At 39.0% G+C, this 27,395-nt stretch overlaps 2 protein-coding genes across 5 annotated transcripts in view; both read right to left on the bottom strand.

Moving 5' to 3' along the window:
- Positions 1–10,644: 10,644 nt before the first annotated feature.
- LOC127427980 (vesicle transport protein GOT1A-like) lies at positions 10,645–20,533 on the bottom strand. Its single transcript, XM_051676000.1, has 3 exons — positions 15,734–20,533; positions 15,291–15,382; positions 10,645–11,524 (listed from the first exon to the last, which is right to left on the bottom strand). Exons 1-3 carry the CDS (start codon positions 15,756–15,758, stop codon positions 11,342–11,344), a joined length of 300 nt encoding a protein of 99 aa, XP_051531960.1. The 5' UTR covers positions 15,759–20,533; the 3' UTR covers positions 10,645–11,341.
- A 461-nt stretch (positions 20,534–20,994) lies between these two features.
- LOC127427979 (pleckstrin homology domain-containing family A member 6-like) overlaps positions 20,995–27,395 on the bottom strand; it is a 153,648-nt gene continuing 147,247 nt past the window's right edge. For all 4 annotated transcript variants that reach the window (XM_051675998.1, XM_051675996.1, XM_051675999.1 and 1 more), the window contains 2 exons: positions 26,849–26,946; positions 20,995–22,864 (listed from right to left, as the gene is read on the bottom strand). In XM_051675998.1, the coding sequence (XP_051531958.1) occupies positions 26,885–26,946 (62 nt within the window). In that variant the 3' untranslated portion in view covers positions 20,995–22,864; positions 26,849–26,884. The remainder of the gene's footprint in view (positions 22,865–26,848; positions 26,947–27,395) is intronic.

The raw sequence follows: 27,395 nt of genomic DNA, 5'->3' as shown, positions 1-27,395 counted from the left end.
ACAATTTTCATCAAAGTGCTCATTAAAACCCCCTCAAAAAACAACCACGGAAACACTTGATTATTGCCATATAAAGTCAGTGGAAACTTGTGGTTTAGAAACCCCAGTTTCAATAAGGCAAAACAAGACGACACAGCACAGAATTATTTGTGATGAAACACATTTTTTTTTTTTTTTTTTACAAAATACGTGTATTTTCAAGTCATTGAAAATAAGGTTTAAAGAAACAGTTTTTTCAATTTAAAAATTTTGTTTGGGTTGCCAGCATGAAGTAGGTTACTAGCATAATTTTCTTTTATTAAAAGAAAACAACAAATTCTAAACTGTATTTTTTTATAGGAAAGGGGCTCAGAGCAATATACAGTCAGCGGGCCCAGATTACCGTGCTACGGCCCTGATCCCAACAATTTGTTAGTGCAAAAAACAATCATATAAATGTGCAAACTTAAATATAAAGAGCACACTTCTCATTTACACACACATATGTTTATACAGTATATATTATAAGCATAATAAGGTAAACAGGAGTGAGAACTGTGCTTATCATGCATGTGATTATTACATAAACCAAGGATTGCTTCTTACTTTGGCATCTACACAGGGCTGTTTCTGAGCATATGGGGGCCCTAAGCGAAATTGGCGGCCCCCCATCTTTTTGACTTGTTTAAAATAACATTAACTTCAGTGACCGGTAAGAAAACTTATGTGACAGGCTCATGCATTTGCCATTTTGTATGCAATGATTACATACAAAATGGTCATTTAGAATCAGAATCAGAATGAGCTTTATTGCCAAGTATGCTTACACACACAAGAAATTTGTCATGGTGACAGAAGCTTCCAGTGCAAATGCAACTGTATATACAGCACATACATACAAACATATATATTTAAACATATATACATATTGTGATAAAAATAAATAAATAAATAAGATATAACAGGTAAAAAAAAAAAAGAGAGAAATATACAATAGAGCAATATTTTTTTATTTTGTTGTTCGAATATTTTATATATTCGAATATTTTATACACAGATAAACAGTTATGTGCAGGTGATGTACTGAAGAAGAGGTAGGATATGTTAAAGAATATAAATTAAATATGGATATATAAGTAGGAACAGATTGAATATTTCACATGGCTGTATTGACAAAAGGAAAGTATTTGGGGGAAGTTTTAACTGTTCATGAGGTGGATGGCCTAAGGGGTAAAACTGTTCCTGTGCCTGGCTGTTCTGGTGCTCAGTGCTCTGCAGTGCCGGCCAGAGGGCAACAGTTCAAAGAGGAAGTGTGCTAGGTGAATGGGGTCAAGAGTGATTTTACCAGCCCTTTTCGTCACTCTGGTTGTGTACAGTAATAGTAGGTTGGGTAGTGGAGCGCCAATCAGGAGCAGATTATGACAAGCAAGGGCCCTGGGGCCAATTTTCTTTTAGGCCCCCCTCCCAGTCCAATTATCTTTTAAAGTTGAGATCTACACAATCAATTTTTATTGATTTAAGTGTCTTTTAATACCTTGTCTGTTATTTACAGTCAGATTAATTCAAACACACAGCATGGATGTGGTAAGGAAACCACTAAACCGAAACACGTTTGCTGAACAGTTCTTAAAGAGACTGTACCATTTTAAAGTTTGTTATACATAATGTAAACTCAATGTACATACTACAAATTATGCATACAAAATGCATATATTTAAAGGGGCCATATAAATAATGAAATATTTTAACTTCATCAAACACTTTAAATATTGATGAATTTAACAAATACAGTAGGCTCCTACAGTATCTATGCAAGGGTCTGGTGAAATTCGGCAAAGAGTTCAGGCAGTTCTGCTATATCTTTTTTAACTTGTCTGAATGATGGGGTGCATTCCTATTTCCTTCAAAGACTTTACCCTCCATTGTGAGAGCTTTGAAGTGCTGAAAGGTGTGGGGCTCAAAAATAGTGATCATTTGGTCATTTTTTGGGGGAATTCTGTTTGGATTGTCCCTACAGCTTGGCTACCATTATTATTCTTCCATTAAAAAGCCTTGCTAAGGCATCATTTAAGCCTTTTCAAAGTGTCCAAAAATCCCCTAGACTACATTACATTGACAGAATATTTAAATGAGCTACGAGTCTGTTTTGGAATATTCATAACTTCAAACTTCAGCTGTCAAAACTTTCACACAAACACTTTAAAGGTGCTGTAAGCAATTTTAGCCGTTGAATTAGCCATGCCCCTTCATTCCAAAACCCCGCCCTCCAAAGATCATTTTGAGAACAAAGCGAGCAAAAGAGCAGCATTGTTTGTTCCTGTGGCTTTCAAATTCAACAGTGGCACAAAAGCACCCTCAACTGAAAAACATTATGAATTACAGTATAGCCTCGATCCACTTCAAATACAACACTATGAGAAAGAGCAAAATTATTGATAGGAGAAAAGCATTAATGTCAGTGGTCCGCGAACCAATTTTTGTTTGCTGTTTACAAAGTCTACAGCTGTCACTGAGACCGGTGAAATATCTCAGGACACTTATTTCATTAATATCTTTAAAGGATCTGCTTTAAGCTGCTCTCTTCTTTCTTTCTTTCTTTCTTTCTTACTTACTGTTAAACCTGTAAAAATGTCTAACTTCAAGCATTTTCAACTTTCAGACAAGGTTTTGTCAGACCAATATTAGTTTGTCTCAACAAACTTTACGTAACTAGTTTAATCAGTGCTTTTGAACCACACAAAGTAAAATATAAATATTTTATTTTTCCCAACCACCTAAGCCAAGTTGTTTTTTGTAATGTAGGGCAAACATGCAGTTATAACAATGAGTAGTATAATAAACATTGTTGTTCGACAGCCCTTTTATACAAAGGATAAAGCTTAACCATATGAAGCCTAATGAAATAATTTTTTAAACCTATTTTTCTATAGTAATTTAAAGTACATGTTGCTTGAATTTAATAAATATTAATTTTGAAATATCAGTAACAGTATAAACATTATTGTTAATTTTACTGTATCAAAATCAGCAAATATTTCACATAAAAAAGATGAGTGCATCAGAATATGAAGGTAGCTATTTTGGAATTTTTTTTTACAAGGTCTTCTACTTCCAGAAGAGCATGGAAACTTTCACCAGGCAGAGCTATAAAATTAAAGAGTTGCTAAAAAAATGTAATTAGAAGCAGGAAGGCAAAAGGGTTCTATAAGAGGACTGAGGGCCCTCATAGTTACAGACTCCTGTTGAGGGGGCCTTGTATAAGCTGTGGGGCCCACATATTTAAGCATATACAAACAATTGCTTCCAAAGTTGATGGGCTGCGACAGGCAAACTGCAGGGGATCCAGAAAGAGTTCAGTGGTGTCCTTCAGATGGGCCAACACCAGCCTCTCAAATTAATTCATGACCACAGACATCAGAGCGACGGGTCTGTAGTCATTAAGTCCTTTGATCTTGGGTTTCTTTGGGAAGGGGATGATGGTGGAGCGTTTGAAGCAGCAGGGAACTTCACACTGCTCCAGTGATCTGTTGAAGATCTGTGTGAAGATGGGGGCCAGCTGGTCAGCACATGATTTTAGACATGTGGGTGAAACACCATTTGGGCGAGTTTGACCTCTTATTGGGAGCCCGGGAAGACGATGAGCTTTCGATCACAGCATCGGAGAGCGGGTTCGTCCAGTCTGACTTCGGCTGGGCTTCCTCCTTCGGGTATGGCCCAGTCTCAGGCCAATGTGGAGCTGACGGACATGCTTTCCCGGGCAGCCACTCTCCCCTGAACCCTCACAGCTCGATGATTGGTTCCTGGGCCCAGAGCACCTCTCACGGCCACTCACAGCCATGCCACGCCCCGGTCACTTTCTTCCCGGAGGTGCATGAGGAGCTAACGAGATTGTGGGGGGCACCTTTTACTACCCGATTCCGGTCTTTCAGCTCCCACGCTCTCACTACCCTCGATGGTGGGTTGGCCAGGGGGTATTCGGTGATCCCCCAGGTGGATAAGCTGCTCGCGGTGGAAACCCGAGGAAGGCTTCGAAGCACGGCCCAGGGACGAGGAGACCTACTACTCTGGAGCTGGTGGACAGACAACTCCATCCCCCGGTGGAGGGCCGGGAGGAGAATCCTTTGTTTCATTTTATTTCGCCGCATGCCCAAGAGGCTGCGGTACCCAAAAGTTCAACAAAAGAGCAGTTTTCTTGTTCCCTGGGTCACATATCCAGTGCACAAAGCCGTCGTCACGACCGCCGTCCACCGTCCCATTTCGGCAGGTTAGGCGCTTCAGCGGCGGGCCCCCTGCCCCTGCACGCCCAGCTGTGGCACGAACACGCCCACACCGGGTTGGTTCCGACGGACTGCGGGGACAATATTCCTCCTCCCCCCTCCCCGGCCAATCTTATGGTGGGTATCAGGAGCCAGGAAAGTGCTTCGATGTCTCTGGACTAAGCACAGCCACAGGGCTCGAGCTCCCTCGACGTGGCGCCTCAGGCTCCACCCCACCGCGAGGCCCCACCTGCCGGTACATCCGACATGATTTTCCCCTTGGTCACCCTTGCCTCAGAGTTTGGACGCGTGGCTTGTGCTCTCCAACACGTCATGATGGCTGACATGGACTGTCCGACTCAGCTACGTGATTCAGTTTGCCAGGCGCCCGCCCAGGTTCAGCGGCGTCCGCTTCACTTCGGTGAAGGGCGAGAACGCCGCTACCTTGCATGCAGAGATCACTACCCTTCTACGGATGTGTGCGATAGAACCTGTCCCTCCGGCCGAGATAAAGAAGGGGTTTTACAGCCTCTACTTCATCGTACCAAAGAAAGGCAGTGGGTTGCGGCCAACCTTGGACCAGCAAGTACTGAACCGGGCTTTGCACAGACTCCCGTTCAAGATGCTGACACAAAAACGCATTCTAGCGAGCGTCCGGCATTAAGATTGGTTCACGGCATTAGACCTGAAGGACGCGTACTTCCACGTCTTGGTTTTACCTCTACACAGACCCTTCCTGTGGTTTGTTTTCGAGGGCCGGGCGTACCAGTACAAGGTCCTCCCCTTTGGCCTGTCCTTGTCCCTTCACATCTTCAAGAAGGTATGAGCAGGTAAGTTCCGGGACAGCTGGCCAGGTGTACCGCTTGCACATAGCGCCTTTCCCCTCCCCTGAGGTGAAGACGTGCACTTTGTCTCCCAGTCATGTTCACAAGTTGTGATCCCTGGATGACTTTCCTCCTTAGCCCTGTGGCAGATGAGTTTGCGGAGAAACTCGCTGCCGGCACAGTACATGTGCTAACTAAGCCCTGTACTGGGGTAGGTGCTCCACATGTGCTGGTTCCCCATAGGTGACCCCATGTGATATCTTCCGCTAAATCGTTTCCCTGTCGGTAAACTGCATCTTCCTTGGGCAGAGGTTCCTCTGCCCCCAGTCACCGTGTTTGTAGAGCTCCTCCCCCTTTGGGTAGGACCTACCATGGGACTTCTCCACATGACATACTTCCGACAAGACTCGGTAAGACCATGTGACATATTTTTACTCAAAATACCCCTCCCCCTCTGGGCGGGGTGCGGTCTCTGCGGTGTCTTCCCCTTGGGAGTGACACCCCCCCCCCCGACATAGACACTTATGGCCCCCAGCCGGTAAACAAAATTCCACTCTTTCTCGTGGAGAAAAAAGAGGAAAAGAGGCCATGGCTGGGCTAGCCTGTCCCTATTTGTTGGGCAAGTCGACTTGTTCACCAAAGGACTCATAAGAGCATTGGGGGAGGTTACGTGACGGCCTGGTGCGCTGGCTACGGGGCACACAGCGGTCTGCCTGTCTCGCACCGCCAGTCCACGTAACACAGTTCAGCTTATTGTGGCATTTCGTATAGGGACCCCTAGTGTCACTACATTGACACAACGTCGAGTGAGTGACAGATAGGGAAAGTCCTGGTTACTTTCGTAACCTCCATTCCCTGATGGAGGGAACGAGACGTTGTGTCCCTCTTGCCACAATACTGAACTATCCACTGAAATGGCCGGGACCTTGTCTCAGCTCCTCAGCACAAAACCTGATTGAGTGGTTGCGAGCCAGCTCCTTTTATACCCGTATGTCCGGGGGGAGTGGCATGCAAATTCCACTCGCCAATTCCCATTGGCCTTTTTTCAAAATCAGAGGTGTTTGGGGCTCCCAAGAGTGACCCCTAGTGTCACTACATTGACACAACATCTCGTTCCCTCCATCAGGGAATGGAGGTTACGAAAGTAACCAGGTGGTTTTGTTTGAATATTGTGTTGAAGCCAGCTTCTGCCAAGTCAAGAACTCCCATGTTACCTCAGCGTACTGTTATTTTATTAGTGTTAGAAACTAACTGTAATTATATTACTATTAGATTTGTATGGCAATAATTTAACTAGTTCCTCCCCTTTTGATTATTTTGATTAATAATTAAAATACTCAACCTTCAGGGTAGATTTTTTATGAGACTCGATCAGTAACTTGCTATCATTTTCTCTTGTCAAAGAGTGGTGCCCAGAGGATAGAATTTAATGAGTTCAATTCTATTATTTAATTTAAATATTAATTAATAATTAATAAATATGAATTATTAATTATTTCTGATAGTAAAACTGATCTAAACAACCAGTAGACCTTGCGTTTAATAGCTCACCTGGATTTTTTCCATGGTTGATGTCATCAGCCAGGTTATTCACAGATTGCACATAGCGTCAGGTGAGGTCTCTGTGAGGACTTGGATCTCTGTAACTCGGTGGCCCATAAACACCTTAAATCTACCAGAGTCAGACAACCATCATATGAGGATTATGGTTGAGTCAAGATGATTTGGTGGATGGACAAGTTTAACTCAGTTCTGATGGGGGGGCGGGGAAGCATTGCAGAAAACAGTATTTCTGTGTCCTTAACAGGGCTAGAATAACATCTAGAGAAAGAAAATGTGCTGTATGGTTGACAGCTCTTTTCCCAGTCCATCCAAGTTTGCAGTAGATCTGTAATCCCATTTCTTTCTTTTTTTTTTTTTTTTTGTCCCACAGGTGCTGCAAAATGTGCTTGGCTCAGGTAGTGTAGGGAATGAGGTAGCTCTCCTTCCAGATCTTTAGTATTCATTTCTGTCAGTGCCATGACCACACTGTATCTTTCTTCAAAGTGAATGAAGGTGTAGACAGAAGGTGTAGTGCAGGAGGAATGCTTGTTTGATTACAGTAGCAGCCAATTATGTGTGCTTGGCTACAGCAGCATGTTCACAATGACTCTGGGTCTGACAAGAATGGAGCGTTTATGAAGGGATCTCTGCTCAATCAACTGGTTGGCAGAAGCTTTTGTAAGGTTGGTCGGTGGTCATGTGCATAAAGTTTTCTTAAAAGAGTGTTGGTGTGTTTGAAAAAGTGAGATGAATTGCTGACAAATGGCTCTTTCACATCAAAAGCGACACAAAAACTAATTAGGCATGGTTTAATAATTTCCAATGAAATGTATCACAATTCTTTACTAAAGATTATGAACTATTCCAGTAATGTTCGGTCTAGATAAGTCATAAATATGTCAAACACTTATGGCTATCAAATTATAACGTTTTCACACAGAATACTATAAATGCAAGGTAATTGTTTATTTATGTAAATCCTCAAAGAACTGACACTATACAATATGTAAATATAAAAAAAGATTGGATCAGAGGTCAATGACATCTCATTATATAGACTGTTCAAATCTTGCAAGCATGTTCTGTTCTCTCTTCCCATAGCGAAGGCCAAAGGAATTGAGATTGTAGTAAGCCACATTCTGCCTCCTCTTTGTGTAAGCGCTGTCTGGAGACCACCCCCACGCACTCTGGTGAGATCCTGCACTTAATACTGGATTGGTTACACCCTTCAAGAAGTGTGCTGAGATCTTGGGAGCTATTTGACGGGTATTAGTTCCCCTGAGAACTCGGAGTGCCATTTCTTCAGGAGTCCCATCTAGACATACAAAGAAAGCTGTGATATGAGACATACTTCAGAAATGAAACTATGAAAATAACAGTATTTCATCTTATGGTCAATATGGGGCTTATTTTGTATGTTATGGCTTATAATGTAACTTTTTATTGGCATTGTTGAAGTTTTATTTATTTACACATACACTTATATGTACATTTATAGTATAAAAGACATGGAGATTTGACACAAAAGTTCAGGGAAATTTTTATTTTTTTTATTGCTACAATAAAGTTATCCAATAATTATACAAAAAACAAAACAAAAACAAAAATCATACTTTACTGAGGAATTTGTTACCTTGTAATTCAGACCGTTTAACACCAAAATTTGCTTAGAACTATATAGTTCAATACAAGTTACTAAGCTCAATCTGCAACATTTGTGGCATACTGTTGATGACACAAAAAATAATTTTGACTCATCCCTCCTTTAAAAAAAAAAATTACTTACAGTGAGGCACTTACAACTGAATTGAATGGGGCCCGTTTTTAGAGGATTTAAAGCAGAATGTGAGGCTTATAATTTTATAAAAGCACTTGCATTAATTAATTAACTAGTTTATTATTTTAACTGTTAAATTGTTTAAATAAATATTTTCACAGTTGTTTTAGGGTTTAAAGAATGACAACGTCATGGAACGAACTTGTAAAATTGGATAGAACTTAACACAGAAAAGGTTAGTAAGCAATTTTATCACACTTAAATAAAGTTTACATGCATATTGTTTACGTTTTGGGGCTATACTTTTGAAACAGTGAGTATTTTAATGTTTACAGATTGGCCCCATTTACTTCCATTGTCAGTGCCTCAGTGTAACCAAGATTTTTCCTATTTTTCTAAAGAAAAAGAGAGACAGGTTGAAATACATACTTTTTTGATAATTAACATTTAGCCCCAAATGCTGTTAAATGAGCTTAACTTCTATCGAACCCCGGACTAAATCTTTAATCTCATTATTAGTAGCTAGAGCTAAAAAATAAAAATAATATTGAACTTAAAAGAATATACAGTACCTTCAATGTATTGAAAATGCCCTGAGGGGTATGAATCTCCAGTACCGACTGACAACACCAAAATAATAAGTAGCATCATTTTTTTTGTTTGTAGCAAAATTCGTTTCTGAAAGAAAGCAATTAAGCACAATAAAATTGCAGTTACAATCCAATAGCCGACGTTATTACTGCATTTGCTATTTTCTTAATTATGGATATATTCTCAGAGGATCCATTTAGGAGATCATAAGTTGCAGTGACTACATTTATCTTTATCTTTATAAGTGCTTTCTGTTAATATGCTCTCTCTCTCTCTCTCTCTCTCTCTCTCTCTCTCTCTCTCACACACACACACACACACACACACACACACACACACTTCAAAGAGACTTTAAGCCTTCAAAAGCATCAGATATCAGCCCTACACCTATGCTAATTCATAGATTGTGCAAATGACTGACACCACGTACTAGAGAAATTTTCATTTTGTAATAAAGGCGGCAAAGGCTACTGATCTTCCTTTTCAAAAATATATATATGGAGTGGGACCACTGAATTGAATTTAAATGAAAAAATATAGAATTCTGCATCATCCAACTGGATCAAATTGAAAAAAAAAAAAAAAAAAAAAAATATATATATATATATATATATATATATATATATATATATATATATATATATATATATATATATATATATATATATATATATATATATATATTTTTTTTTTTTACATGGCCAAAAAAGTACATTTATCCATTCCATAGAAAAAGCAAAAACACCTAGTAAGAAAGTGATTTGGATCATGTTTAGTGGGCTCTGCTGTGAAAAGGTCCCTGATCTCACTCACCCTGTTCAGTGTGACAGCAAAATCCAAAGGCTTCAAACAGACCATCACATGAATCAATACACATGCACTTACTTATGCATATACTCCAACACAGATGTAACAATCAAGACAAACATGACAATCTGACATGACAATAGGTGATCAAGACCAGATGTGTCTAAGGGTTGGTATAAGTGCATGCCTTGATAAGAGAACAGAACTATGGGAAAAAATTGCTTACCTTTATATACAGTACACTTGCAGGTACGGAATATGTGTTTGGAAGTGGATACTCGGTGGTTCATGCAAACTTCAGGCACAACTCAGGTTTCTTATACAACCACATTACCTGCGTCATAGAACCCTCAGTGGTCTGTAGACCTCCATCACCCTCCCCTCTTTCCCTCTGATCTTTTCTCTGTGCCCCAGGGTGGGTCCACCACCTATCCACTTCACCGGAAAATTCCAGGACCACAAAGCCTTTATACTTTTCAACTCAATACCATTCATCCGATTTTCTATATAAGGATAGTTCATTGAAGTTGGGGGGGAGCAGACAGATGGACTAGAACTGAGATGACTGGGAAATTTGGGAAAGGATTTGCACTCCTCCGATATATATTCATAACTTGCAGGGCCAAGATCAGGTCAACAAGCTGTACAGCATCATTAGACATTTTATTTTAGCTCATGTGCATCCTAAGAAGGAAATGAGGGAGTGCAGGCCTACTTCTCATATAATCCTAATATTGTTGCATACTTAATTAAATATATATATATATATATATATATAAAACATTTAAAAAATAAATGAAAAAAAAAACACATTTTTGAACACTGAACACAAGTTTATTCAATGCAATTTATTTAAAGGCTACCTAAATACAAATGTTAAAATAAAATTAAATAGAGCATATACAAATATGCATCAGATACCACAATCTGCTCACACACACACAAAATATTTTTCCAACAAAATACAAATAAAATAATAATAATAAAAAAAAAAATAGGAATAGTCCAACCCAAAATTAAAATCTGATAAATTTTTACTCACCCTAATGTCTTTTCAAACCATATGACTTTTTTCTGCTGCATAACACAAGATATTTTAAATGAATGTCCCATACTCTGGACTTTAAAGCTTACTAAAAGCTTACTATTCCTTAAACAGTGCATTGCATAGGCAAATGCATTCCTTTTTTCAATTTGATGCTCTAAACCATGTAAATATATTCCATCCTCACAGATTTCCAGGATCTCTTGACAGATACTTTTATACCATTGAGGAACTACTTCCAGATAACTTGTTAAAAATCTGCAAGAGAAAATGGAATCAACAGTGGGTGTTCAGTCTAAACAACCATTATCAGGACTTGGAAGACTTTGGAAGACACATTCATAGTGTTTCTCTTTTTCTCAGGTAATCTGTGTGCATATAAATGTTTAATTATGTAATCGTAAAAAGTTCCAAGTTCCAAGTTCCAAAAATGTATTTGAAGTAGGCATCTGCTTACTGTATTTAAAGGCTAATTTCTGCCATGAGCACATAAGGTCAAGATCTGTTTCAGAAGTGATACTTACTTAAAGAGAAGCATGAAGCCATAGCTTTCTACTATCATGCCAATACGAGGCCATCTTAGCAGCACTAAAGCCACGCCCCCAAGGAAAAAGATGGAGCCTCTGAGCTTCTGTCTCTGGAAAAAGAAGTGGGCTGTCCTCCTCAAGCCGATGATAAAGGCCAAACCAGACAGGAACAGAATCTGATGTAGGAGATCTGTGTTTTTTTCTAAACTACAGCATACCTCATATAACTCTAAAAACACCAAACACACACAGACTGATGAAACATGAATATTGTTCTATAAAGCAAATTTTCACATTTTAAAGTTGTTCTAATAATTCGCTTAGTTTTTCTTACTAATGTAAAGGGGCAGTTTACCAAAAAATGTAATTTACTGAAAATCATTCCTTATGCACTTGTTCTCAAATCATATTCACACTTCTACACGTTGAAATCAGACACTTTCACAATACATGCAAAAACCAATGTCCCTGCTGGTACATGTGGTAACTATAATATTACAGGGGCAAAAAGCATCATTCTGCAATGATGACCATTCAAAAGTAGCCGTGTATTCAGACAAAATGAAATATTTTTCAAGCAACATATAAATATTATATCATAGTAGATTTTTTTTTTTTTTTATATATTTTTTGAGGACTTTAAAAGCATGAAAGTGTCTCTTATTTTTAACTCAGCTTAGGACAGTTGCTAGTAAAACAAATATATTAAATATATATTCTGTATACATATTAGGAATATACTGTATATATATATAAGGACTGTCAATCGATTAAAATTTGTGATCTAATTAATTACATGATGTGACAACGAATAGAACACAATTAATCGCATAGAACATAATTAATATGTGACGAGGAGGAGGGCATGGCTGGGCTGTGAGGGTGGACGGCCAGCGCTGAATCAAATGATCAGCGGGAGAGTGAGATGCAGGGTGCCAGAGATGCCATTTCGAGAGAGAGAGAGACGCATGCGGCCACGCTGCATGTGTGTGTATTTGTGTATGTTAGTTTTATGTTGAGTTTGACATTAAACCTTACATTCACTGTTCAGCCAGTTCCCACCTCCTCTTTGCCCGTCCTTTATCTGTTACATAATATTTACTGAGAAAAGCCCCTAAATAAAAATAATTTATATACAGTTGTGCTCAAAAGTTTGCATACCGTTGGAGAATTGGTAATATATGTACCATTTTTAAAGAAAACATGAGTGAGCAGGCAAAACACATTTCTTTTATTTCTTATGGGATTCATATTCAACTGTAGGTTATAATAGAATGGCACAATCATAAAACAAAACATGGCAACAAAGAAAAAAAGCCTGCATACCCTTAATTCTTAATACTGTGAATTGCCCCCTTTAGCATCAATGACAGCATGCAGTTTTTTATAATAGTTGTCTATGAGGCCCCAAATTCTTGCAGGTGGTATAGCTGCCCATTCTTCTTGGCAAAAGTCTTTGGTCATCTTGCATGAACCGCACATTTGAGATCTCCCCAGAGTGGCTTGATGATATTAAGGTCAGGAGACTGTGATGGCCACTCTAGAACCTTCACCTTTTTCTGCTGTAACCACTGGAGTGTCAACTTGGCCTTGTGCTTAGGGTCATTGTCGTGCTGGAAAGTCTAAGAGCGTCCCATGCGCAGCTTTCGTACAGAAAATGCAAATTGTCTGCCAGTATTTTCTGATAACATTTTTAATTTTTTTATGCATTTTGGCACACACTTTTATCCAAAGTGACTTACAGTGCACTTATTACAGGGACAGTCCCCCTGGAGCAACCTGGAGTTAAGTGCCTTGCTCAAGGACACAATGGTGGTGGCTGTGAGGATTGAACCAACAACCTTCTGCTTACCAATTCTGTGCTTTAGCCCACTACGCCACCACCACTACTGAATAACATGCTGCATTCATCTTGCCATCAATTTTCACAAGATTCCCCATGCTTTAGAGCTCACACACCCCCAAAACTTCAGTGAGCCACCACCATGCTTCACAGTGGGGATGGTATTCTTTTCACTATAGGCCTTGTTGACCCATCTCCAAACATAGTGCTTATGGTTGTGACCATAAAGCTCTATTTTGGTCTCGTCACTCCAAATTACAGTGTGCCAGAAGCTGTGAGGCGTTGTCGGGCATATTGTAACCGGGCTTTTTTGTGGCATTGGCACAGTAAAGGTTTCTTTCTGGCAACTCGACCATGCAGCTCATTTTTGTTCAAGTGTAGTCGTATTGTGCTCCTTGAAACAACCACACCATCTTTTTCCAGAGCAGCCTGTATTTCTCCTGAGGTTACCTGTGGGTTCTTCTTTGTATCCCGAACAATTCTTCTGGCAGTTGTGGCTGAAATTTTTCTTGGTCTACCTGACCTTGGCTTGGTATCAAGAGATCCCCAAATTTTCCACTTCTTAATACGTGATTGAACAGTACTGACTGGCATTTTCAAGGCTTTGGATATCTTTTTATATCCTTTTCCATCTTTATAAAGTTCCATTACCTTGTTACGCAGGTCTTTTGACAGTTCTTTTCTGCTCCTCATGGCTCAGTATCTAGCCTGCTCAGTGCATCCACATGAGAGCTAACAAACTCATTGACTATTTATACACAGACACTAATTGCAATTTAAAAAGCCACAGGTGTGGGAAATTAACCTTTAATTGCCATTTAAACCTGTGTGTGTCACCTTGTGTGTCTGTAACAAGGCCAAACATTCAAGGGTATGTAAACTTTTGATCAGGGCCATTTGTGTGATTTCTGTTATCATTATGTTTTTAAAAGGAGCCAAACAACTATGTGATAATAAATGGCTTCATATGAACACTATCCTTAAATAAAAGACAGTTTTTTTTTTGCATGATCAGTCATATTTTCAAAATCAATATGTGTGTTTAATAATTCAAATAATTCAAATACATTACATTATACATTTATTGTGGCAACAGACATGCATTTAGACATTAGTTTTATTTCCATATCATGGAACAGAACATTATTATTGGTCTACTTCCCTCTGCGCTATTTTTAATTGTTGGTCTATGTACTCGGACAGACGCTTTGGGAACGTCTTTGGTTGCATTGCGTTTCACTAGTTTTCAGCGTCTCTAGTCATAAGCGCAGTGTTTTAGGATGCTGTGTCAAGTTAAACTTAATTTAAAACCGTGAAAAACATATCTCAAGATCACAGATTCTGTTGTGCTTGGTTCAGCTCTCTTTAAGTGCAAAAGCCTATTTGTGTGCAGCCTTATCTCAGAGTGAATTCAGAAACAGCAGGTTGACTGTTCCTCAGCTAAAATCGGTCTGTGCTTACCAAAATGCAAAACAATGCCCGCAGTGGCTAAAGCGGTACGTTTTGTTGGGTGCACTGGCACATGTGAGCTCTATTTTCTGAGTGTAATGTACACAGAGAAGGGCCAAAAGCGAGTTGTGATGCAAGTTTTTTTTAAATAATACAGTTTATAATTAACTGAAGTAATAAAGTTTAAAATGAATGCATATTTTGTAAACTGTACCCCAACCCTAGCTTAACCATCAGTGGAGTAAAATGTAATGTTGGAGGGAGAAATGCAACCAAATCCTTCTCATCACTGATTATGTGAATGTGATTACTTCCTGGTATGGATGTGGGATCTGAGCCTAGGTGTCCCACACTGCTGACACAACACTTCCAGTCACACCACAGGCAGAGGTAAATATGCTGGAGCCGATGCAATAATGTCTAATAGCAGGTGCTGCTTGTAGGTGAGTCGGCACAATGTTGCCGATCCTAGGGTACCATGTGTTAACATATGATGATGATGATAGAATTCATTCATATTTTGGGTGAACTATCCCTTTTGAAAACCATATCCTGCTGCAAATGACTAAATATTTAGATAGCTTCTTGTGTCATGTTTAAAGAATTGATAAAAAAAAGAGTACTCAGTGGGAGCATTAGATAGGAATTACATTTCCAAACGCCAACAAGACAGAGTCAAAGTACAGAAGCACTCCAAACAGCACAAAGAACACGCCGAATCCTGACAGACCCACACCGATTTCTAGAACCCAAACAAAACAGAGAATCAGACAACAACATTGTACTCGGTTGTAAGAGTGTTCTTGAAAATCATTTGTAAGTCAATCAAGTTTTGAAGAAAAAAGCAAGTATTACTGTGGTAATTCAAAATGAGGACCCCTGTGTTGAAACCTAATAGCTACTGTAAATATAGAGGTCTGAAATAATCCCTTTAACCTCTGATTGACATTTTCTTTTAACTTAAGAACTAAAACTGCCTCTTAAAATTACAATTAAGAGGCAGGATAGGCATTCCAGTGCTTTTGTGTTCAGTTTTACCCCAAAGAACTATAATCCATAATATAGTTAATTTCTGTAAATGAAAGACACTCACTCTGAAACTCTGTGATTGTGACCATGTTTTCCTCTCTGTTCTGTTTCTTGGCCCAGATCACCCTGTTTTAGTTCCTCGGTTTTTACCGGTTTGTCTTTTTCACACAAATGCTTGACTTTTGAACCCTGTATGGTGAACATTAACCAAGCCTATTAGAATGATGAGAGAGAGAGAGAGAGAGAGAGAGAGAGAGAGAGAGAGAGCTCTGACTGATTACACAATGTCTAATCACTTTACCTCATCTGTCCATTCACCCATCGAAATAAACCCATCACCCAATTCCCTCACTTAGTCAGTCATAACCTCACATCCCTCTATTGACTACCTCAGCATGGCATCTGATTTTGCCACATCCACCACGCCCCAGCCTCACACATATCTTTTCACCATTAATAGAAATGTCACAATTCTGTAGCTCCACAGCATTAGATTTTGAGATTTCAGCCTTACTGTTCAACAAACACATTTAGTTCCCTCTGACATAAAAAATTTGAGACTCTTCGCCCTTGTAGGACCTGACATGTGTGCTGTTCAGTGAAATTCTTTACCCAAAATAACCTGTTCTAACTTTTTATATGCCCTCTCTGTAGATCTTAGCCTGCCTGTCAAATATTTCAACCAAGGGGCTTCTCATTTCTTCAATTTTACCTTGATAAGATAGAATATCAGTCTCTCCTTAACAGGAAAATTCTTCACCACTAGCTTTCTCACCATCTGTCAAAGTTCATAAAATGAATTGTCCTACACAACCAAATAATCTGCATATTACTACAAAGTCTCAACAGTGCTTCCTAATTAGACCTGTGTTATACGTACAACCATATAAAGTACTGTATGTACTAGTGTAAGTACATAGCACCTCTATATTTCACACTGTTGACAATTTCCTGGCTTTGACTTTGGACTTGTCTTGTAAAAAGTCTCTTCTTAAGTGTTAAATGTATATGCAGGTTTGGGGAGTAACAGAATATATTTAACGGGATTACATATTTAAAATACAAAATATAAGTAACTGTATTCCACTACAGTTACAATTTAAATCATTGGTAATTAGAATACAGTTACATTGCTATTTCTAGCCATTTTACATGCATGTTACCAGGTACGATCATATTTTTTTATCAAGAAAATTCACGTTGGATCATAATTTCTTTTTTTCTATAAGACCTTTGATATTAGGGCAAAAATCGTATTCTTGATAATAATTTTAGTATTGTTTTCCTGTAAAAATATCAAAAAATCATTAAAACAAGATCAATTTGATTCATCTTGTTTTTAGAAACAACACTGCATAAGATATTTAGGTTTTTCAGAGAACGTATTTTTAACATGTGTATTTTGTCTTACTGTACTAGCAGAGTTTTATAGTCAAAACAAGTGAACAAATCTACCAGTGCTGAAGAAGTAACCCAAAGTATTAAGAATACGTTACTGACCTTGAGTAATCTAACGGAATACATTACAAATTATATTTTACAGCATGTATTATGTAATCTGTAGTGGAATACATTTAAAAAGTAACCCTCCCAACCCTGTGTATATGTAACAAAAGGAATATTCTATACTCAGCACCACTACTAGAAACAAAGCAACAACCGTCCCAGGAAACGATTGTGGTCATATGGGTGGTTAGGATTTCTGTGAAAACATCTTGGAATGGTGCACTGACCAAAATTTGGCCCAACAAAACTTTGGGATTCATTATGGAGTATTTTATTGCCAACTGGCTAAACAAGACCAAGACTTTCAACTTCTAAAAGAATAGGATCAAGAATAGGATTAATTGGGGCCTGGGTAGCTCACCGAGTATTGACGCTGACTACCACCCCTGGAGTCACAAGTTCGAATCCAGGGCGTGCTGAGTGAATCCAGCCAGGTCTCCTAAGCAACCAAATTGGCCCGGTTGCTAGGGAGGGTAGAGTCACATGGGATAACCTCCTCGTGGTCGCTATAATGTGTGGTTCTCGCTCTTGGTGGGTCACGCTGTGCGAGGTAGCACGCTCAACAAGCCACGTGATAAGATGTGCGGATTGACGTCTCAGACACGGAGGCAACTGAGATTTGTCCTCCGCCACCTGGATTGAGGTGAGTCACTACGCCACCACGAGGACTTAGAGCACATTGGGAATTAGGCATTCCAAATTGGGGTGAAAAGGGGAGAATAAAAAAAAAGAAAAAAAAAAGAAAAGAAATAGGATTAATTAATTAAAATAGATTAAAAGTGCATTTATTTTTCCAGAACTAAGCAATTCAATTCACACTGAATGTGCTCTTGTTTTAAAAAAGTGGCCGTTGACACAGAACATGTGCTTGCGTTATAAAAGTTAGATGCAGCGCAACGAATGGAACCAAATGCCTTTGGTGTCTTGAGATTTTTAAAAGTTTACGTTTTTTTAACTTGACACAGTGTCATAAAAATGCATTGCTCATGGTACGTGATGCTGAAAAAGCAGCAAGACACATTGCAATGGTCACAGACACCCATCTAGAGCATAAAAAACCGGTAGCACAGTACTGTTCTACATTTATGTACTATATAATTACAATTACAAGTAACCCCAACCTGAACTATAACCCATATTAAGTACATGTAGTTACCTATTTTTACTCAGTACTTTCATGGGTAAGTATACTGAAAGTACACATACTATAAAACCAAAGTGCATTCAAAAAACTATTCCAAAACAGCGCAGACAGATGCTGTGTGAACAGCCCCTAACTGGTTGATACATAAATACCATTAATCAATATCATAATCACAATTATTGCTTTTGTAATGTTGCTATTTATCTTTTATGGTTATTTGTTTTCAATTCTACATTGAATTTGTATTCTTCATCTTTCTGCTATGCAATTTTTGCATTTCTTTTCAACGTGGATGTGGATGTACAAACACAACTAAAGAAAAGGGATTTGAACAAATTCAGATGTTTTTAAAAAAAAAAAATACATTCACTTTATTGCATGAGGGTACTTCTAAAGCAAGCACATTAAGTACTGTTTATTTTTGTTTGATTTGCATAGCTCAAGCAGTTTCTGATCCCTTTCGTAGGAACTCGAGCTGCGCATTCACTATGGAACACTGTCTGAGTGTCACGTGGTCTGAAGCCCTTATACAGTCAAGCCAATTTATTGGCTAATGGCACTTAAGCAACACCCCTAGGGAGCTACATCACGGGCTCCATGAAGGTGCTCGCTTTCATGCCATCGAGTCAGATTTTCTGTTCTTCAGTGCACGATTTTGTCTAAGCCCCTGTTTGTTTCTAGCTACTCATGTCGAAGCGAGGATAATTAATTCTCCCTTTTGAGTGGCGAACACGTAAGGACGTCGTTTATACAGCGTAAATTTCAGAGCAATTTTAATTGGGTTTTTCCAAACATTACAAGGGTCCGACGGGGACAGTGGCACTTTTTGAGGCTTGCAATTTCTCGTCACATGGGGTTATCCCCACTTGTTAAGTTCCATGGCCTCCAGATTTGGACCTCTGTGTGGAGCCATTTGGGATTTCGGCTTTGTGTCTGAGAGGATTGGAGAGCAAACAGATATCGGATTCTTCCTCGTGTTTGTCTCCCATTCCCTGAGCGAAAGCACGAGTCCCGTCATACATGTTCTGGCCCCTTTGTCACAGTCACTGAAGTTTTTGACTCTTAAAATGGCCCAGCTATTGGCATTGGCATCATTTAGAAGAGTTGGTGATTTGCATGCCCTGTTGATCAATCCGTTATGTATGAATTTTGTGCCAGGGTGTTCAAGGGGTTAAGCCCTCATTTGGGCTATTTGCCCAAGGTTATTTCAACATAATTTTGCTCGCAGACTATTACTTTTCAGCCTTTCTATCCTCCCCCATTCGAGTCGGAGGACCATGAAAATTTGCTTTGGCCAGTTTGGGCGCTGCGAGTTTATGTTGACCGTACTAGCCAGTGGCGTAAATCAGAACAGTTGTTTGTGTGCTTTGGTGGCCTAGCAAAGACTATCTCATTGGCTTATTGATGCAATTTCAAATGCTTCCGAAGTGTGCGGTTTACTAATTCTATGCAGAGCATAGCATCCTCATGGGCTTTGGCTAGACGTGCGTCCTTTGAGGACATTTGTATGGCGGCAGGGTGGTCCTCTCCACATACATTTGTTAGATTTTATAATCTGGACGAGGGTTTAACAGGTTTTATCTGTTGGAACAGTAATAAACTCATAATTCCTTCTTTTTATTTGGACGCTTTAGCTCGCTTGTGTGCCGCTATATGCTTGCCACACGGGCTTAGACAGTTGGCAGCCATTGTTCGCATGGCAAGTATGTATATCGTTCTCATAGCGAATACGTAGCTCGAGTTCCTACAAAAGGGAACATCTCAGTTACGTGGACTGTAACCCTGGTTCCCTGAGTGGGAACGAGACGCAGCGTAGCTGGCCATACCCTCTAGCAGCTGCATAGGCTCGTGCCTTCCTGCAGAAAATCTGACTCGATGGTGGGAAAGCGAGCGCCTTTATGAAGCCTGTGACATAGCTCCCTAGGGGCGTCGCTTAAGCACCATCAGCCAATAAATTGGTGTGATTCAGCCAATAAATTGGGACAGTGTCCCATAGCAAATACGTAGTGTCATGTTCCCACTAAGGGAACCAGGGTTATGTTCCACGTAGCCAAGACGTTTTTTTTTTCCTTAAAATAGCATTAGTTACTGTAAATATGAAGACATACAGAATTTTGATTTATAAATATTTACACAGACCAATGTGCTTATTTTGTATTTGTCAATCCCACTTCATATGCTACATGTTTTATCAAATATTAGACATATCAGTTTTGACTGTTCAACTGCAACTTTTACCATTTTGTCCAATTATGTAAAAAATAACTCTTAAAAATGACTTTTAAACAAGGCCTTCAAAAAGATGCTTTAAAGTTTAGATAAAAAAATTAATCAATCAGTATTCCCTACACAAATGCAAAACATTTTTAATCATTTTATAAATTTAACCAATCAAAAATCATTTTATACATCAAATGTCCATGCCCATAGAAAAATATGTGATGCATTTTGATGATTTTCTTTTTCTCTTTCTCAAAACCACTAAAAATATATCTTTGTCTTCCACTGAGGGCTGTTTTTGGAAGTAATGATGGGTATTCGGCTTCTCTGGAATTACATTCTCTTTTCCAGACCATGTAAATTAAGTTAATAATAGCTTAATTCAGGGCTTTTATGAAATACAGTGGGAACAACACAATCATGATAACCATGGTTGTGACTTTTCTTGAGGAGAGAATAAAAAATAAAAAAAAAACAAAAAAAAAAAAACAGTTCTGTCAAACAAATTCTCACAAAATTGAATTTTATATACAAACAGAGGCTAGTGATTAGTTAAGAGTTAGACCGAAGACAAACTGAGTTTACTAAAAAAAAAAAAAAAAAAAAAAAAACAAGCAGAAAGCACAGTATGGGCTAACAACTTGCATGGCATTTCAGAGGTTTCGGTATGGGAAAATATCACAGATACTGTAGACTCTCTGATTAGGACTTCAGTCAAAGTACAAAACAAGAGATTTATATGGTTTGGCAAATTGTTCTTTACTTTACGGACAGAGGTAAAAGGTATTACTATTGATAGAAAAATAATCCAAAATATTGTTCCATTTAATTCCATGTCAAGACTATCTATATTTACCCTAAACAGTGTGCCACAGCAGAAAAAAACATAGCCAATTGAATCTCCAAATGGCACAATGATCCACAAATAAGGGCTTTATATTCTGTTGGGGAAAACAGGTTACATCATTTAATGTCAGAATATATACAGTCTGTAATGCAAGTTGCTGGCCCCGCATCAACACACATTGTGTTTCAACAAGCAGACTTACACCTCTAAGGACACTTCCAATTTTCTGTTCTCTGAAATCTACCATATGAGATTCTGTCACACACTCACAAGTATTTAGGTACCATTATTTGGTAACTACTGTCCTAGCAGTAAAAGCACTACGATGAGTCCACATGGCTTTGATGCAAAGATTAAAGTAATAGTCATATGACATATATATATATATATATATATATATATATATATATATATATATATATATATATATATATATATATATGATTTCTTCATAGATATACACTGAAATTAAAGGCCTAACAATGGTTTGAGAGACTGAAATGCTGACTGGTTGTACTCGATGGGCAAGGAAGAGGGATCTCAAGCCCTATAGAGAGGAGAGAGGAACAAAGGAGCATGGGAAATTACGAGGCCAGGACGAGTATCAGTGAGTCTGGCCTTAACTCCCCTACTGTAGTGATGAAGTGGAGATGTCCAATGCCAAGAGCTCCTTCACCTACTTCTTCAAGGTCCTTTGGATCAAGACAGTGAAGGATGCATCAACTGTTTGTGTTTGTTCCAAGCTACATCCCATTGGGCTCGCTTACATCATCCCAAGATAAATCCACAATGGCTGATTGTGTCAAGTGTGTAACTACCACACCAGTTCTTCCAAATCACTCTAGTAATGACTTGCAGATAAACTGAGCTTGACAACTTTGCTGTAGACCTTGGTCTGGATTTATGGTCGAAAACTACAATTTCCTTTACCATGGCTATTTTCCTCCAGTCATATCTTGGTCTTTCCTGGTCTTCTGTACACACCCTTTCCTGTCCCAAACACACTTGTGTCTGCAGAATCCACCCTGAGCAGCAGTACCCTGCATTTGTAATATGAATTTGCTGTTTATAGTCACTGTAATGTGACCAAGAGCAGATATGAATCTGTAAACATGTTTCACTTCCTGGCTAGTTTTCGAGCTTTTGTAATGTGACTGCCATCCTCTGTTTCCAAGTCAAAACAGTTGATTGATAGAATTATGTACTGTAGCACTGCCATGGGTTACACTTTTTGGGAAGGCCTCAGATGAGAAGTGCATGGAGATAGAGAGGCAGATAACCTCACTCATGAACAGCCCTCCACAGACTCCACTCCAAACATGCTGTAATATTTCTCTGCATGGTGTTAAGTAAATCGAAAGAAATACAATGTTTGGTGGAGGCACAACATATTTTGTTGGTTTTCTTTTCCACTCGTCTTTATCCGCTGGACACTCAGAAGGGTTCACCATCAAATTTGACAGCTGCAAGAGCTTGAGCTGGGAGCAAAGGAACAAATAAAAAGACAACATAAAAAATGTCAGTGACTGCCATATTTCTTCTGTACAAAGAACAGCTGGAAAACAGGCAACAAGTGATGCTAAGGCTGAAAACATTCTCTGTGGAAGTATGTGAATGCAAACACTTCTAGCTAGCCGGCTCAATGTGTCATTGCATTCCATAATGCACAATTAATAACGTAACACGCCACAAGGGTTGCTATAGTGGAAATTAGCAGACAAGCTTTTTTATGGTAATTTTTTTTTTTGGGGGGGGGGGGGGGGGTCAATTACTTTAATGGCAGAGCAACAGTTTGAAGACAATCTTGTTGAGAATGTTCATTAAAGTAGTATTCTGGTTTTAATACAAGTAAAGCTCAATTGACAGCATTTGTGGCATAATGTTGATAAGAATAATTTTGACTATCCCTCCATTTCTTAAAAAAAGCAAAAATTGAGGTTACATTGAGGCACTTACCAAGGAAGTAAAACCAAGCAATTAAAAGTGAAACAATCTGTCTGTAAACAATTGTTGGAAAAATTACTCATGTCATGCACAAAGTAGATGTCCTAAATGACTTAGTAAACTATAGTTTGCTAATATGAAATCTGTGGAGTGGTTAAAAAAATGAGGTTTAATGACTTCAACCTAAGTGTATGTAAACTTCTGATTTCAACTGTATATATGTATGTATATATTGTTTCATAGCCATACTGACACCATTTATTATCTGGACCTTTGCTGGGAAGGAAATGGAGAGATCGGACCTCTTGGAACTTTAATTGAATACCCCTGGTTTACGGCTTTAACGTTCCATTTTCCACGTTTACTTCCATTGTAAGTGCCTCATTGTAAACCAGATTTACGCTTTTTTTTTTTTTTTTTTTTTTTTAAGAAAATGAGGGATGAGTCAAAATTATTTTTTATTATTTTATTACTTTATGCCAAATGCTGTTGATTGAGCTTAACTTGTATGGAACCCGGAATATTCCTTTAAAGTCAGCATGTTTATGGCTAGCTACCTGAACAAGTTGTTTGTGTACTTGCAAGAGTATATTACTGGCCTAACATTTAAAGAGATAGTTCACCCAAGAATGAAAATTCTGTCAAAATGTACTCAACTTCAACTTTTAATTACTGTCTTTTGAGGAACACAAAAGAAGATTTTTTTTCATTCAGTATGGCTTGTGCTTAAATCTTGCAAAATCATAAACAGAGCAAGTTCTTGCGTGAACAAACAAAGTTCTCACATGAACACGTTTCTTGCTGTAAAATGACTTACATTTCGGGTTGCTTCTCACTAAAATCATATGTCTTCAGAAGACCTGGAATATGACACAGGTGTCACAGAGTCCCTTAAAAGCGAGTCACTATTAAATGTCATTGTATTGAACTCAGTGATAGGGACATACTTTTAAAGTCTACTTTTTGTGTTCTGCAGAAAAAAAGAAACTTATACATATTTGGAACGGCATAAGAGTGAGTAGATTATGACAGAATTTTCCTTTTAAGATGAACTAAGATGAAACCTTATTTCACAAAAACAGTTCTTGCCAAAATGTTTGCAGCTGGACATCTAGCAAGTATCTATAGCATGGTGAAAAATGTTCTTTAACACAGTAACCAAGCTTTAAAAACATCTGAAATGGTTTTCATAATTAAATATTAATCATAAAACAAACATTCCACAAGGAGTGAAAGATGTATGGTTGCAGCAGTTTATGTTGGGCCTATTGTTGTTTACTCTCCGAGTCCAAAAACGTATACAAAGAAAATATATAAATTAAATAGAGGACACAATGAAAGCCAGTCAGCACATTTGCAGGAGCCTGTTTGTGAAGCTGCCAAATCCCTGTAATAAATATGCAACTAATCAAGATTAACGCATAATTTTTGTACCAGAACATACACTGATCAGCCACAACATTAAAACCACTGACAGGTGAAGTGAATAACATTTATTTTCTCATTACAATGGCACCAGTCAAGGGGTGGGATATATTAGGCAGCAAGTGAACAGTCAGTTCTTGAATTTCATGTGTTGGAAGCAGGAAAAATGGGCAAGCGTAAGGATCTGAGCGACTTTGGCAAAGGCCAAATTGTGATGGCAAGACGACTGGGTCAGAGCATCTCCAAAATGGCAGGTTTTGTGGGGTGTTCCCAGTATACAGTGGTTAGTACCTACCAAAAGTGGTCCATGGAAAGACAACCGGTGAACCGGTGACAGGGCCACGGGCGCCCAAGTCTCATTGATGCGCGTGGGGAGCTAAGGCTAGCCCATCTGGTCCGATCCCACAGAAGAGCTACTGCTGAAAAACTTAATGCTGGCTATGATAGAAAGGTGTCAGAACACACAGTGCATTGCAGCTTGCTGTGTATGGGGCTGCGTAGCCACAGACCGGTCAGAGTGCCCTTGCTGACCCCGGTCCACTGCCAAAAGCACCTACAATGGGCATGTGAGTGTCAGAACTGGACCATGGAGCAATGGAAGAAGGTGGCCTGGTCTGATGAATCACATTTTCTTTTAGATCATGTGGACGGCCAGGTGCGTGTGTGTCTTTTCCCTGGGGAAGAGATGGCAGCAAGATGCACTATGGGAAGAAGGCAGGCCGGCAGAGGCACTGTGATGCTCTGGGCAATGTTCTGCTGGGAAACCTTGTGTCCTGGCATTCATGTGGATGTTACTTTGACACATACCACCTACCTAAAGATAGTTGCAGACCACGTACACCCCTTAATGGCAACGGTATTCCCTGATGGCAGTGGCCCTGCTACACTGCAAAAATTGTTCAGGAATGGTTTGAGGAACATGACAAAGTGTTCAAGGTGTTGACTTGGCCTCCAGATTCCCCAGATCTCAATCTGACTGAGCATCTATGGGATGTGCTGGACCAACAAGTCAATCCATCGCGACCCTCGCAACTTAAAGGACTTAAAGGATCTGCTGCTAATGTCTTGGTACCAGATACCACAGGACACCTTCAGAGGTCTTGTGGAGTCCATGCCTCGATGGCTCATAGATGTTTTGGTGGCACGAGGGGGACCTACACAATATCACATTTACATTTATGCATTTGGCAGATGCTTTTATCCAAAGCGCACTTATTACAGGGACAATCCCCCCTGGAGCAACCTGGTTAAGTGCCTTGCTCAAGGACACAATGGTGATGGCTGTGGGGATTGAACCAGCAACCTATTAAAAGTGAAACGATTACCAGTTATGTGCTTTAGCCCACTACGCCACCACCACTCCATTAGGCAGGTGGTTTTAATGTAGTGGCTGATCGGTGTATTGTTTAACAAAAACAGCATGATGTAAAAGCCTTATAGGAATAGTTCACCCAAAAAATGAAAATTAATTTACATCAGTTCTCATCCAAAAACAATTGGATTTCTTCAGAAGACATGTATTAAACCACTGGAGTCATATGGATTAGTTTTATGCTGCTTTTATGTACTTTTTTGGAGCTTCAAAGTTTTGCTTTGCATTTGCATTCACTTGCATTGTATGGACCACCAGAGCTGAAACATTCTTCTAAAAATCTGTGTTTGTGTTCTGCAGAAGAAAAAAAGCTATACACATCTAGGATGGCATGAGGAGGAGTAAATGATAAGAAAATTTTCATTTTTAGGTGAACTATTCCTTTAATACTTTGCTAAACAAAGATGATCAAGCCCATAAAACAACTGAATCATTAAGTACATTTTAACACCCTGTGCATTCGAAATATTGAACAGGGTATACAAGATGCTTTCTTTACCTAATAGATCAACTACTGCATACTGCTGCAGTAATACAATTTAAAAATATTCTCTTTAAATGGAATTGTGCTGATTATTAGAACTGCATCTTTGCATTTGAGAACCCAGCTATATCTAAAGTAAAAGAAAGCAAGGGCAGTAATGAGCAGGACATTTTTTTGTAAGGATCCAGAAGTGAAAGGGTAGGGGGTGGGGATTGTTGTGTGGTGGGCATAACTCACCTTTACACCTTCATGATGTGGGAGGAGTCGGAGTGATCAGCAGAAGGGGGAGGGACCAGGCTGGTTAGGGAGGCAGGGGGGACTGGTGACACACTGGGCTGCAATGCAGTGGTATCATGGGGGGAAAAATCAAACAAGAAGTATGCCATGAAGCAAAGAAAAAGGAGTTGTGGATCAGAGAGACAGTTAAGCACTGTTTTCTCACAGAGCCACAAGCCAATGGGTAATGGAGAGGTAGGATCCATGCTACTTGTTTTTCGGTCATAAAACGTATGGAATGAAGTGAAAGAGAACTACATTATAAAGGGACTATTCGCTAAATAGTTCAATGCATGATCGTAAAATTAGCGTTATCTAAAATATTTTGCAATGCATTATTACTTATAAGTCTAAAGGCTACCTCCATTATTTTTGAACAACTGAGCAAAGGCATGTTCATTAAAAATAAAAAATTGGCTCTGAGTTGCACCAAGAAGTAAAAATAAAGCAAAATGATGAAAGATGGCTCAGTCAACATTTGTCCTTCTATTTCTACTGATAATGTACT

This window comes from Myxocyprinus asiaticus, chromosome 37 (genome assembly GCF_019703515.2).
Source record: "Myxocyprinus asiaticus isolate MX2 ecotype Aquarium Trade chromosome 37, UBuf_Myxa_2, whole genome shotgun sequence".
NCBI classification, from domain to species: domain Eukaryota; kingdom Metazoa; phylum Chordata; class Actinopteri; order Cypriniformes; family Catostomidae; genus Myxocyprinus; species Myxocyprinus asiaticus.
Note: the sequence above shows the minus strand (reverse complement) of the source record. Positions and strands in the feature narration are given on the sequence as shown.